Consider the following 13,850-nt stretch of genomic DNA (forward strand, 5'->3'; position numbering starts at 1 on the left):
TATCGGAGTCGGTGCAGCCAGCTGGTTTCTCCACGCATCGCGCCGACAGAAACAAACATCGTTCTGGTAAGAAGAGGGGCGGGGGGTATGCTTCCTGGTTAACGTGACGTGGTGTGGCCACAACAACATACAGGAACTCAAGTCCTTCTGTTCACTTGATTTAGAATTCCTCACAATCAAATGTCGACCGCATTATCTACCAAGGGAATTCTCTTCGATTATAATCACAGCCGTATATATTCCCCCCCAAGCAGACACATCGATGGCTCTGAACGAACTTTATTTGACTCTTTGCAAACTGGAATCCATATATCCGGAGGCTGCATTCATTGTAGCTGGGGATTTTAACAAGGCTAATCTGAAAACAAGACTCCCTAAATTTTCTCAGCATATCGATTGCGCAACCAGGGCTGGAAAAATCTTGGATCATTGCTATTCTAACTTCCGCGACGCATATAAGGCCCTGCCCCGCTCTCCTTTCGGGAAAAGCTGACCACGACTCCATTTTGTTGATCCCTGCCTACAGACAGAAACTAAAACAAGAAGCTCCCGCGCTGAGGTCTGTTCAACGCTGGTCCGACAAATCTGATTCCACACTCCAAGACTGCTTCCATCACGTGGACTGGGATATGTTTCGTATTGCGTCAGACAACAACATTGACGAATACACTGATTCGGTGAGCGAGTTCATTAGAATGTGCGTTGAAGATGTCGTTCCCATAGCAACGATTAAAACATTCCCAAACCAGAAACCGTGGATTGATGGCAGCATTCGCGTGAAACTGAAAGCGCGAACCACTGCTTTTAATCAGGGCAAGGTGACCGGAAACATGACCGAATACAAACAGTGTAACTATTCCCTCCGCAAGGCAATCAAACAAGCTAAGCGTCAGTATAGAGACAAAGTAGAATCTCAATTCAACGGCTCAGACACAAGAGGTATGTGGCAGGGTCTACAGTCAATCATGGATTACAAAAAGAAAACCAGCCCCGTCACGGACCAGGATGTCTTGCTCCCAGGCAGACTAAATCACTTTTTTGCCCGCTTTGAGGACAATACAGTGCCACTGACACGGCCCGCAACTAAAACATGCGGACTCTCCTTCACTGCAGCCGACGTGAGGAAAACATTTAAACGTGTCAACCCTCGCAAGGCTGCAGGCCCAGACGGCATCCCCAGCCGCGCCCTCAGAGCATGCGCAGACCAGCTGTCTGGTGTGTTTACGGACATATTCAATCAATCCCTATCCTAGTCTGTTGTTCCCACATGCTTCAAGAGGGCCACCATTGTTCCTGTTTCCAAGAAAGCTAAGGTAACTGAGCTAAACGACTACCGCCCCGTAGCACTCACTTCCGTCATCATGAAGTGCTTTGAGAGACTAGTCAAGGACCATATCACCTCCACCCTACCTGACACCCTAGACCCACTCCAATTTGCTTACCGCCCAAATAGGTCCACAGACGATGCAATCTCAACCACACTGCACACTGCCCTAACCCATCTGGACAAGAGGAATACCTATGTGAGAATGCTGTTCACCGACTACAGCTCGGCATTTAACACCATAGTGCCCTCCAAGCTCGTCATCAAGCTCGAGACCCTGGGTCTCGACCCCGCCCTGTGCAACTGGGTACTGGACTTCCTGACGGGCCGCCCCCAGGTGGTGAGGGTAGGCAACAACATCTCCACCCCGCTGATCCTCAACACTGGGGCCCCACAAGGGTGCGTTCTGAGCCCTCTCCTGCACCCTGTTCACCCACGACTGCGTGGCCACGCACGCCTCCAACTCAATCATCAAGTTTGCGGACGACACAACAGTGGTAGGCTTGATTACCAACAACGACGAGACGGCTTACAGGGAGGAGGTGAGGGCCCTTGGAGTGTGGTGTCAGGAAAATAACCTCACACTCAACGTCAACAAAACTAAGGAGATGATTGTGGACTTCAGGAAACAGCAGAGGGAACACCCCCCTATCCACATCGATGGAACAGTAATGGAGAGGGTAGTAAGTTTTAAGTTCCTCGGCGTACACATCACAGACAAACTGAATTGGTCCACCCACACAGACAGCATCGTGAAGAAGGCGCAGCAGCGCCTCTTCAACCTCAGGAGGCTGAAGAAATTCGGCTTGTCACCAAAAGCACTCACAAACTTCTACAGATGCACAATCGAGAGCATCCTGTCGGGCTGTATCACCGCCTGGTACGGCAACTGCTTCGCCCACAACCGCAAGGCTCTCCAGAGGGTAGGGAGGTCTGCACAACGCATCACCGGGGGCAAACTACCTGCCCTCCAGGACACCTACACCACCCGATGTCACAGGAAGGCCATAAAGATCATCAAGGACAACCACCCGAGCCACTGCCTGTTCACCCCGCTATCATCCAGAAGGCGAGGTCAGTACAGGTGCATCAAAGCTGGGACCGAGAGACTGAAAAACAGCTTCTATCTCAAGGCCATCAGACTGTTAAACAGTCACCACTAACATTGAGTGGCTGCTGCCAACACACTGACTCAACTCCAGCCACTTTAATAATGGGAATTGATGGGAAATGATGTAAAATATATCACTAGCCACTTTAAACAATGCTACCTAATATAATGTTTACATACCCTACATTATTCATCTCATATGTATATGTATATACTGTACTCTATATCATCTACTGCATCTTTATGTAATACATGTATCACTAGCCACTTTAACTATGCCACTTTGTTTACATACTCATCTCATATGTATATACTGCACTCAATACCATCTACTGTATCTTGCCTATGCCGCTCTGTACCATCACTCATTCATATATCTTTATGTACATGTTCTTTATCCCCTTACACTTGTGTCTATAAGGTAGTAGTTTTGGAATTGTTAGCTAGATTACTTGTTGGTTATTACTGCATTGTCGGAACTAGAAGCACAAGCATTTCGCTACACTCGCATTAACATCTGCTAACCATGTGTATGTGACAAATAAAATTTGATTTGATTTGACATAATTTCCTCCAGACTGAGTCTCTCTACAGAGCATGCTGCCTACATGATCATTTATTCCAGACTGAGTCTCTCTCTACAGAGCATGCTGCCTACATGATGATTTATTCTAGACGGAGTCTCTCTACAGAGCATGCTCCCTACATTATAATTTCCTCCAGACTGAGTCTCTCTCTACAGAGCATGCTGCCTACATGATCATTTATTCTAGACTGAGTTTCTCTCTGCAGAGCATGCTGCCTACATGATCATTTATTCTAGACTAAGTCTCTCTCTACAGAGCATGCTGCCTACATGATAATTTATTCTAGACTGAGTCTCTCTACAGAGCATGCTGCCTACATGATAATTTATTCTAGACTGAGTCTCTCTACAGAGCATGCTGCCTACATGATCATTTATTCTAGACTGAGTCTCTCTCTACAGAGCATGCTGCCTACATGATCATTTATTCTAGACTGAGTTTCTCTCTGCAGAGCATGCTGCCTACATGATCATTTATTCTAGACTGAGTCTCTCTCTACAGAGCATGCTGCATACATGATCATTTATTCTAGACTGAGTCTCTCTCTACAGAGCATGCTGCCTACATGATCATTTATTCTAGACTGAGTCTCTCTCTACAGAGCATGCTGCCTACATGATCATTTATTCTAGACAGTCTCTCTACAGAGCATGCTGCATACATGATCATTTATTCTAGACTGAGTCTCTCTCTACAGAGCATGCTGCCTACATGATCATTTATTCTAGACTGAGTCTCTCTCTACAGAGCATGCTGCCTACATGATCATTTATTCCAGACTGAGTCTCTCTCTACAGAGCATGCTGCCTACATGAGCTGGGGAAGCTGTAGCCAATGAAAACTCGGCTCTATGTAATTCTGTTCGCTTTTAACAATTGCCTGTAGTCGCGGAAGAATATATTTTTCCATTTTCAGTGAACAGATTTTCATGCACTATTCGATGAAACGCACGTTCCGTAAATGCCACAGGCGTGATTTAAACAGTTTTGGAAACGTCTGAGTGTTTTCTATCCACAAACACTAATCATATGCATGTACTATATTCCTGGCATGAATAGCAGGGCGCTGAAATGTTGCGCGATTTTTAACAAAAAGCTGCGAAAATTCGCAACATCCTTAAAAGGTTTTAATGACTAAGTACCCAGACTTGAAGCTTTATATAGTATATTATACAGTCTATATCTAATTTCCACAATTTAACTCCAAGCACAAATCTATCTTTATTCTTGTTCAGGTACCAGCAGAGGAGTGCCATCAAACTGATAAGATGTTTAGAGACTAAATCAGGAACAGACATCACTGCTGTGTCAGTCATCAACGACTTCTACTCCTGTATCCTTCATCACACAATCCAGTGATCACTGTATCTGAGAAATATAGGATCAGCTATCCACTCTCTCCTCAAACCGAGGTAGCAGTTCATTCATGTCTTAGATCATCATTACCAAAAGCATTCATCTACCCTCATATCTACTTACCATAGTAGTTTATTCTTAATATTAGTGACACTATTTGATAGTATTTATCTACAGTTGTTAACACAATTCTACAAAGCCTTTGATTATGGATCATAATCTGTAGAGAGTCTTTATCACTAGTGCTGATCAACAATAACCCATATCATTCACTGACTGACAGCAAGGAATCTCTTCAGTCTCCATTTCTAAACAAACTCACAAATAACACCGTAACACACAGAGTGTGGAAAATCTTACAGAATCATCTGATGTCTACTTTCCTTTCTACTTTGTCCGTTGCCAAGCACAACGCAGCTTAATACCTCAGTAAAAACGACACTCAGTCCTCCAAACATTGCTATAAATGGACTTTAGGGTTCAGAGGATTCATTAGAAAATACATGTATTGTAAAACTCTTTAACAAGGAGACATTCGGGATGGAGACATTCCTGAAACATTCAAGTAAATGAGTCCCAAATGACACCCTATTCTCTTTACAGCGCCCTATTCCCTCTGGGTCCTGATCAAAAGTAGTGCACTAAATATGGAATATGTTGCTATTTGGGATGCAGACATCGTGTTGATTTAGTGCCAAGATCAACTGTGGCAGACCGGAGGCTACACGTGAGGTTTGAAGCCCTTCCTGAGCAGAATAGGCTTGAGCAGCAGGACCTGGGGCTGTGGTGGATATGACACGGTTGTGTTACCAGAATGGTTTCGTAAAACATATTGAAATGAATGGTTTATTCTCGCTGAGTGGTATAATTTACTGGACTTTCACTTAAAGGGGCAATCGGCAGTTGCTACATATTTTTTTTAAACGAATGAATTGATGATATGTACCCATTGAGTCTTGACAAATCTAGCTTATAAATGACTCGTGTGCTTAGTTCAACTGTTTTACCTTATAACTTCAAAACATGGTTAAAACTGTCATTTTGATGTCATGGATGGTATCCATATCTCTTTGAGAGTGGTTACATTGTTCCAGCCCCATCCCTCAGCTTTTTACCGAAACAGGCAGGGAGGATGCTTTGATATTGTTTCTACTCCTGATTGCCCCTTTAAGAATTATCAATGTGAGTTTCAAAGTGAAACTCAACTGCCCATTGAGTACTGTAATGGACTTTCCTTAGCAGCTGTATGTATCAGACATAGTGCTGGTGAGTGGTGCTGACCGCTCCATCCAGGTGTTGGACATGAACACAGGGACAGTGGCCTCACAGCTCCCTGATGCCCACAGCAGAGCTGTCCATCACATCACACAGAACAAGGTAAGAAGAGAACCCCGAGCACACAACAGTCACAACACATTCATAACCACTACATAGGCTAGCATAAACATTTACCAGGAGGAGGCGTAATCTGGGTTCAACCAACCAGCCCTATCTATATGTTGTCAAATGTATTTGAATGATGACTTTTCTAGGAAGTACGTGGAACAGTTCAGATTACATTGTCGGCTGTTAAAGTGATTGAGGTGATGTCACTAGGGTTTTTCGTTCAGGAAAGGTCAGAGAGGGATGGAGTTAGTGATTAAAATACCACATAATGGTCGAGTCTATAAAAGCTGAAAGAATCATGGTCTGAGGTCACTTCCTTCCCTCAGTGGGGCTGTGATGGCACACTCCTCCATCTCTGGAAAGCACACTGGGTTCCTCGAAAGATACAGCTTTATAGGTCAATAAAGTCACTGAAAATCCATTAAAGCAAACCCTTTCCTAGTAATATGCCACCATGTTTTACTGTAGATTGGAATTTGGTGCATTCGGCGAGCAATTTATTTGCAAGTGTGTATCCTAAAAGTAGTGCATCACTAAAAGCAAGTTTACCGGAGGACAGATTGGAGTGGAAAAGTGCACAGTCGTCTTGTCTTGGTACGTCCGCAACACCCATACTACAGTCAGACGATGTAGTCCTTGGCAGACCAGACATGGGTATTATATTATTATTTAAGGAGCAGTATTAGTTTACCTTAAAGCTCATAGGGATTTGGTCAAACTGTGTAGAAATAGGGTGCCTTTTGGGACTCGGTCTTTAACTCTTTCACAGTCCTCCCACGACACAGAACTTTTCTGGAGGACATAATGAAAGTGGGCTAGCTTGCCTTGGGCCTTGGGCAGGCAGTGGTACGGCAGCAACACCCATCTTCCATCATACTGGACTGTCAGAGGATGTATTCCTTGGCAGACCAGACATGGGTGTTGTATTATATAAGATAGGGTCTTAGCCTACGTTGTGTAAGAAACAGATCTCTTTCTGGGGATGAAAGTGTCAGGCTGTGGTGTGAATGAAGAAGACCGTGATGAGACAGTGGATGTATCCTAAATGGCACCCTATAGGCCCTTGTTAAAAGTAGTGCACTATAAAGGGAATGGGATGCCGTTTAAGACGTAGTCCGTGTCTCCAAGAATGAAGGACTCGTCGAGCCATCATCGGTATAATTCATCTATCTTAGGAGTAAAGCCACACTCTCGCTCACACACACACTTTGGTTAAAAGTAGTGCACTGTATGGGGAATAGGTTTCCATTTGGACCAGAGCCCAAGAATGGTCTCAGCCTCAACTAGTGCATGGAAACATATGGAAATATCCTGTGTGCCGTAAATGCATGCATGTTCAATAAATTATACAAGTGTATAGGAGGGGTGTGCATATCATTCCAGTCTTTGACATGACTCAAATTAATTCAACATGTTTCAGAGCTGTTTCTATTTCAAATATTATATATTATGTCTCATACAAGACCAAGTTATTAATATGAAAACAAGACAGTTTTGTAACAATAGCAATATCTATAAGTAGCCATGTTTTATGTCTCTGAGATATGTCTGGAATATTAGACAGACAGTAGATAGGGGGACAGACAAATGCACAGACAAATTGATAGACAGAAAGACAGAGACCGACACATTGACAGACAGACAATGATCATGGGGTTGAACTGGGTAGAACTGGAACAACAGGGGGACTGTATGGTTGGACCCATTGACCCGACTATGTTTACTGTGAAGAGGGGGCACGGATCTGCTCTCGTGTTGACCTGACCTGCCCAACACAGGCCTTTGACACACACACACACACACACACACACGCTGCATTATCATCAGAGCACACACACGCAGTCACAGAGGCAGTAGCCTGGATTAACTGGGTGAACTGCACCTAGTGGCCTGGCTTAACTTGCATTAACCTATCCTGATCCCTTCTTCAGCTGGGAACCACTCTCCTACCACCTGCTCTCCTACCACCTGCTCTCCCACCGCCTGCTCTCCCACCACCTGCTCTCCCACCGCCTACTCTCCCACACCACCTGCTCTCCTACACCACCTGCTCTCCCATACCGCCTGCTCTCCCACACCGCCTGCTCTCCCCCAGCGCCTGCTCTCCCCACCGCCTGCTCTCCCACCGCCTGCTCTCCCACCACCTGCTCTCCCCCACCGCCTGCTCTCCCACCACCTGCTCTCCCACCGCCTACTCTCCCACACCACCTGCTCTCCCACCGCCTGCTCTCCCACCACCTGCTCTCCCCCACCGCCTGCTCTCCCACCACCTGCTCTACCACCGCCTACTCTCCCACACCACCTGCTCTCCCACCACCTGCTCTCCCACCGCCTACTCTCCCACACCACCTGCTCTCCTACACCACCTGCTCTCCCATACCGCCTGCTCTCCCACACCGCCTGCTCTCCCACACCACCTGCTCTCCTACACCACCTGCTCTCCCACACCACCTGCTAGCTCCCACCGCTTGCTCTTCCACACAACCTGCTCTCCCACACCACCTGCTAGCTCCCACCGCTTGCTCTCCCACACAATCTGCTCTCCCACACAACCTGCTCTCCCACACCATCTGCTCTCCCACACCACCTGCTAGCTCCCACCGCTTGCTCTTCCACACAACCTGCTCTCCCACACCACCTGCTAGCTCCCACGCTTGCTCTCCCACACCACCTGCTAGCTCCCACCGCTTGCTCTCCCACCGCCTGCTCTCCCACCACCTGCTCTCCCACCGCCTACTCTCCCACACCACCTGCTCTCCCACCGCCTGCTCTCCCACCACCTGCTCTCCCCCACCGCCTGCTCTCCCACCACCTGCTCTCCCACCGCCTACTCTCCCACACCACCTGCTCTCCCACCACCTGCTCTCCCACCGCCTACTCTCCCACACCACCTGCTCTCCCACACCATCTGCTCTCCCACACCACCTGCTAGCTCCCACCGCTTGCTCTTCCACACAACCTGCTCTCCCACACCACCTGCTAGCTCCCACGCTTGCTCTCCCACACCACCTGCTAGCTCCCACCGCTTGCTCTCCCACCGCCTGCTCTCCCACCACCTGCTCTCCCACCGCCTACTCTCCCACACCACCTGCTCTCCCACCGCCTGCTCTCCCACCACCTGCTCTCCCCACCGCCTGCTCTCCCACCACCTGCCGCCTCCCACACCACCTGCTCTCCCACCACCTCTCCCACCACCTGCTCTCCCACCGCCTCCCACACCGCCTGCTCTCCCACACCACCTGCTCTCCCACCACCTGCTCTCCCACCGCTAGCTCCCACCGCTCTCCCACACCACCTGCTCTCCCACACCACCTGCTCTCCCACCGCCTGCTCTCCCACACAACCTGCTCTCCCACACCACCTGCTCTCCCACACCACCTGCTCTCCCACACCACCTGCTAGCTCCCACCGCTTGCTCTTCCACACAACCTGCTCTCCCACACCACCTGCTAGCTCCCACGCTTGCTCTCCCACACCACCTGCTAGCTCCCACCGCTTGCTCTCCCACCGCCTGCTCTCCCACCACCTGTCTCCCTCGGCCCAAAGACGTCTGGCACCCTTCTCTTTCATGCAACATAGGATAGCATAGAATGTAGGCTGCAGCATATTCCCTATGTAGTTCACTACTTTTGAGGCTAGATGGCGAATCAGTAGAGTGAGAGTCAGGGTAAAGTAGTGCACTATATAGGGAATAGGGTGCCATTTGGGATGCAGACACAGTGTGTTGAGTCTCTTTTCACCTTGTATTTTCCCAGTCACGCCACCCCATTGTGTGCAGTGCATTGTGGGCCGGTCGCCACCTGTGTTGACTCAGGTGGCGCGCTGCGTCAATGTGGGGTCATCCCTCTTTCTGGGTGCCTTAGGGCTATGGGGCCACCTGGGCGCTGCCTTGGGGTCTTAGGGACAGTGCAGGGCACAGGGGCCGGAGGGTTAATGCCTCAGGATCATCATGGGAAATGCCTTTCTATGCCTGGAAAGACTGTGTACATAACACACACACACACACAAATACACACACACACACACACTGGTGATGCGCGGATTGACTCATAACGCACAGTCCCAGCCATTATATCTGCGGGGTTGGGTTTAGTGGCATTAAATATTGTATGGATGAAGGGCGGGTGGTTGGGTTGAATAAAGAGAAAACAATACCTTATAAAATCCATAAATGTATCATTCTTGTGCAATTTATATCTATAGGCTACATTGACCTTTTTTCTTTCATTATTTTAATGCTACATTGCATTAGTGTGTGAGCCTAAGCTTTAGGGCCTAACTGTACGTGGGCCAAGAAGCCTACACTCCAATCACCAAATACTTTTGGGAACAGGCAGAAAATGTTAACGCCGATCCACGGAGGCAAAAAGGACAATGTCAGAGTTGAATTCAGTAAGAGAAAAGCTGTGAAATGGGACAGTTGAAATAAAAGTGAAGGGAGGTCCAGAAAAGTCATGTTTGGGAAAGACTTGGTCAAGTGTTAAAGAGGATGATAGCAGTGCCGGTTGTGATGAGTATGAGGGGCTGTACAAATTCCACAGTCACAAGACGGGGACTTCAAATAGGCCTATAGCAGGTCAAGGGAACTGTAGCCTACTGTTCAGATGGGTTACATGGGAAATGAAATCTGGACACTGACTGTCGGTCTATAACCTCTCATAAATCGGTAAAATGATACACCAAATGTTGGCACATTTTTTACTCAGGAACAGGAGTGGAGAAATATGATTTCTTTCTTTCAGCATCTTGAGAAAATGCAAATGAAAAGTTAGATACCGTCTGTAGAGGTGCTGTCTTTATCAGCATCATAAAAGCTGATAGTATTTCAACCACAAAATATACACCCAAGCGGCACTGAAATCTTATCAGAAACATGTTTGGTCGTTTTCACAGCTTTCTATTTCCTTACAACCAGTCAAACTGTCATTTGGACATTTTGCACAGAAAATCGTTCCTGTTTTTTTGGGTTATTGCATTTTCTTCCCGGTTCCTAAATGTCTTTGCTCAGCAAAAGAGGCAGAGATGGCAGAGAACTTTACCGATGTGAACCAAGTTGAATAATTATTTTTGTCGATTTATGACATTCTGGTGAGCAAGGGTTAATTTAGTCTTCTAGGGCAACATAATGACAGAAGAGAAGCTGCATGTATCTAATTATAGACCAGTTCACTAACAAATAGGCAACGAAATGTTGGAAATTATAAGCAGAAATAAATCTAAATCTGGCAAAAACAATCCTGTACCCCCTGTAAAAAAGTATTTCCTCTATTTTCTATATTAGCGAGACAGGGTCAGGTGAGGGCCTCAGATTTACACTCATAGTCGGGCGGTTGTTGATGGGTTATTGGTAATTGCGGGCGAGTGCGGGTGAACAAAAAGCTGACACACACACACACACACACACACACAACATAGATAACATCCCCCCTCTCCTCACCTAATTTCCTCCCCTCACTTTCTCTGACCTTATCCCTGGTATGGCTTGGGTTCTTGCACCAAGCAACATTTTTTAAATTTAAGGTAAATCAATGTAAATAAATCTGTTTTATAAGATGTGTTGCTTACCCCCCAAAAAGTATTGAAGAGTTCAACGTAGAGGGATGTGTGTGTGCACCATATCTCTCTATATTGACTGGACATGTGGCTCAGACATTGTGAACAGCTTCTCCAGCCCTGCTTGAACTTTCCATCTTTTCCTTTCTCTCTGCAAAGATCACCTGGAAATCATCAGAGCCGAGGCACTTCTCGGAAACTACAACTTGAAATGCCCTCTCAGACTCACTTTCCCACACTCTTACTGGAAACCTAACCTAAACAAAACAAACCTCTCCTTCATTATGTGTATCATCAAAGAATCTGGTGTAGAAGTCATAAATTGACCCCATGAATATCCCTAAAGGGCAAGATGATAAAAAGTCTGTTTGTTTTAGTGAGTGAAGAAACAGCCTCAGTCCAAGGCTGTGTCCAAAATGACACCATATCCCCTATATAGTACACTACTCTTGATCAGCTCTGGTCAAAAGTAGTGCACTATATACAGAATAGAGTGCCATTTGGGGGACAGACCAAGTCTCTTATCCCATCTTGATGGGTTGTGTGGTGGTGGGGGAAGATGAAAAGAATGACACATTTGTTTCCATTCCAGCATTCAGCATAGTAATGCAGCTATAGGCTCTCAGCACCCTATTCATGTGTTACCTCTACTCTGTCTCCACCTGACTCTACTCTGTCTCCACCTGACTCTACTCTGTCTCCACCGGACTCTACTGTCTCTCTCTGACTCTACTCTGTCTCCATCTGACTCTACTCTGTCTCCACCTGACTCTACTCTGTCTCCACCTGACTCTACTCTGTCTCTCTCTGACTCTACTCTGTCTCTCTGACTCTACTCTGTCTCTCTCTGACTCTACTCTGTCTCTCTCTGACTCTACTCTGTCTCTCTCTGACTCTACTCTGTCTCTCTCTGACTCTACTCTGTCTCCATCTGACTCTACTCTGTCTCCATCTGACTCTACTCTGTCTCCACCTGACTCTACTCTGTCTCCACCTGACTCGTTCTCCACCTGACTCTACTCTGTCTACACCTGACTCTACTCTGTCTCTCTCTGACTCTACTCTGTCTCTCTCTGACTCTACTCTGACTCTTTAACATGCAGGGGTTACCTCTACTCTCTCTCTCTCTGACTCTACTCCGTCTCTCTCTGACTCTTTAACATGCAGGGGTTACCTCTACTCTCTCTCTCTCTGACTCTTTTACATTCAGGGGTTACCTCTACTCTCTCTCTCTGACTCTTTTACATTCAGGGGTTACCTCTTCTCTCTCTCTCTGACTCTAACATGCAGGGGTTACCTCTACTCTCTCTCTCTCTGACTCTTTTACATTCAGGGGTTACCTCTTCTCTCTCTCGCTGACTCTTTTACATTCAGGGGTTACCTCTACTCTGTCTCTCTGACTCTTTTACATTCAGGGGTTACCTCTACTCTCTCTCTGACTCTTTTACATTCAGGGGTTACCTCTACTCTGTCTCTCTGACTCTTTTACATTCAGGGGTTACCTCTACTCTCTCTTTCTGACTCTTTTACATTCAGGGGTTACCTCTTCTCTCTCTCTCTGACTCTTTAACATGCAGGGGTTACCTCTACTCTCTCTCTCTCTGACTCTTTTACGTTCAGGGGTTACCTCTACTCTGTCTCTCTCTAACTCTTTAACATTCAGGGGTTACCTGTATTCTGTCTCTCTCTGACTCTTTTACGTTCAGGGGTTACCTCTACTCTGTCTCTCTCTAACTCTTTAACATGCAGGGGTTACCTGTATTCTGTCTCTCTCTGACTCTTTTACGTTCAGGGGTTACCTCTACTCTGTCTCTCTCTGACTCTTTTACGTTCAGGGGTTACCTCTACTCTGTCTCTCTCTAACTCTTTAACATTCAGGGGTTACCTGTATTCTGTCTCTCTCTGACTCTTTTACATTCAGGGGTTACCTCTACTCTGTCTCTCTATGACTCTCTCTGACTCTGTCTCTCACTAACTCTTTAACATTTAGGGGTTACCTCTACTCTGTCTCTCTCTGACTCTCTCTGACTCTGTCTCTCACTAACTCTTTAACATTCAGGGGTTACCTGTATTCTGCATAGTAATGCAGCTATAGGCTCTCAGCACCCTATTCAGGTGTTACCTTTACTCTGTCTCCACCTGACTCTACTCTGTCTCCACCCGACTCTACTGTCTCTCTCTGACTCTACTCTGTCTCTCTCTGACTCTACTCTGTCTCTCTGACTCTACTCTGTCTCCACCTGACTCTACTCTGTCTCCACCTGACTCTACTATGTCTCCACCTGACTCTACTCTGTCACCATCTGACTCTACTCTGTCTCCACCTGACTCTACTCTGTCTCCACCTGACTCTACTCTGTCTCTCTCTGACTCTACTCTGTCTCTCTCTGACTCTACTCTGTCTCCACCTGACTCTACTCTGTCTCCACCTGACTCTACTATGTCACTCTCTGACTCTACTCTGTCTCTCTGACTCTACTCTGTCTCCACCTGACTCTACTCTGTCTCCACCTGACTCTACTCTGTCTCCACCT

At 46.8% G+C, this 13,850-nt stretch overlaps 1 protein-coding gene across 1 annotated transcript in view; it reads left to right on the top strand.

Moving 5' to 3' along the window:
- wdr27 (WD repeat domain 27) overlaps positions 1 to 13,850 on the top strand; it is a 178,281-nt gene that overhangs the window by 65,490 nt on the left and 98,941 nt on the right. Inside the window, exons 20-21 of the mRNA XM_065002587.1 lie at positions 4,257 to 4,354; positions 5,633 to 5,754. Of these exons, the coding sequence (XP_064858659.1) occupies positions 4,257 to 4,354; positions 5,633 to 5,754 (220 nt within the window). The remainder of the gene's footprint in view (positions 1 to 4,256; positions 4,355 to 5,632; positions 5,755 to 13,850) is intronic.

Source organism: Oncorhynchus nerka, linkage group LG16 (assembly GCF_034236695.1).
Source record: "Oncorhynchus nerka isolate Pitt River linkage group LG16, Oner_Uvic_2.0, whole genome shotgun sequence".
NCBI classification, from domain to species: Eukaryota; Metazoa; Chordata; class Actinopteri; order Salmoniformes; family Salmonidae; genus Oncorhynchus; species Oncorhynchus nerka.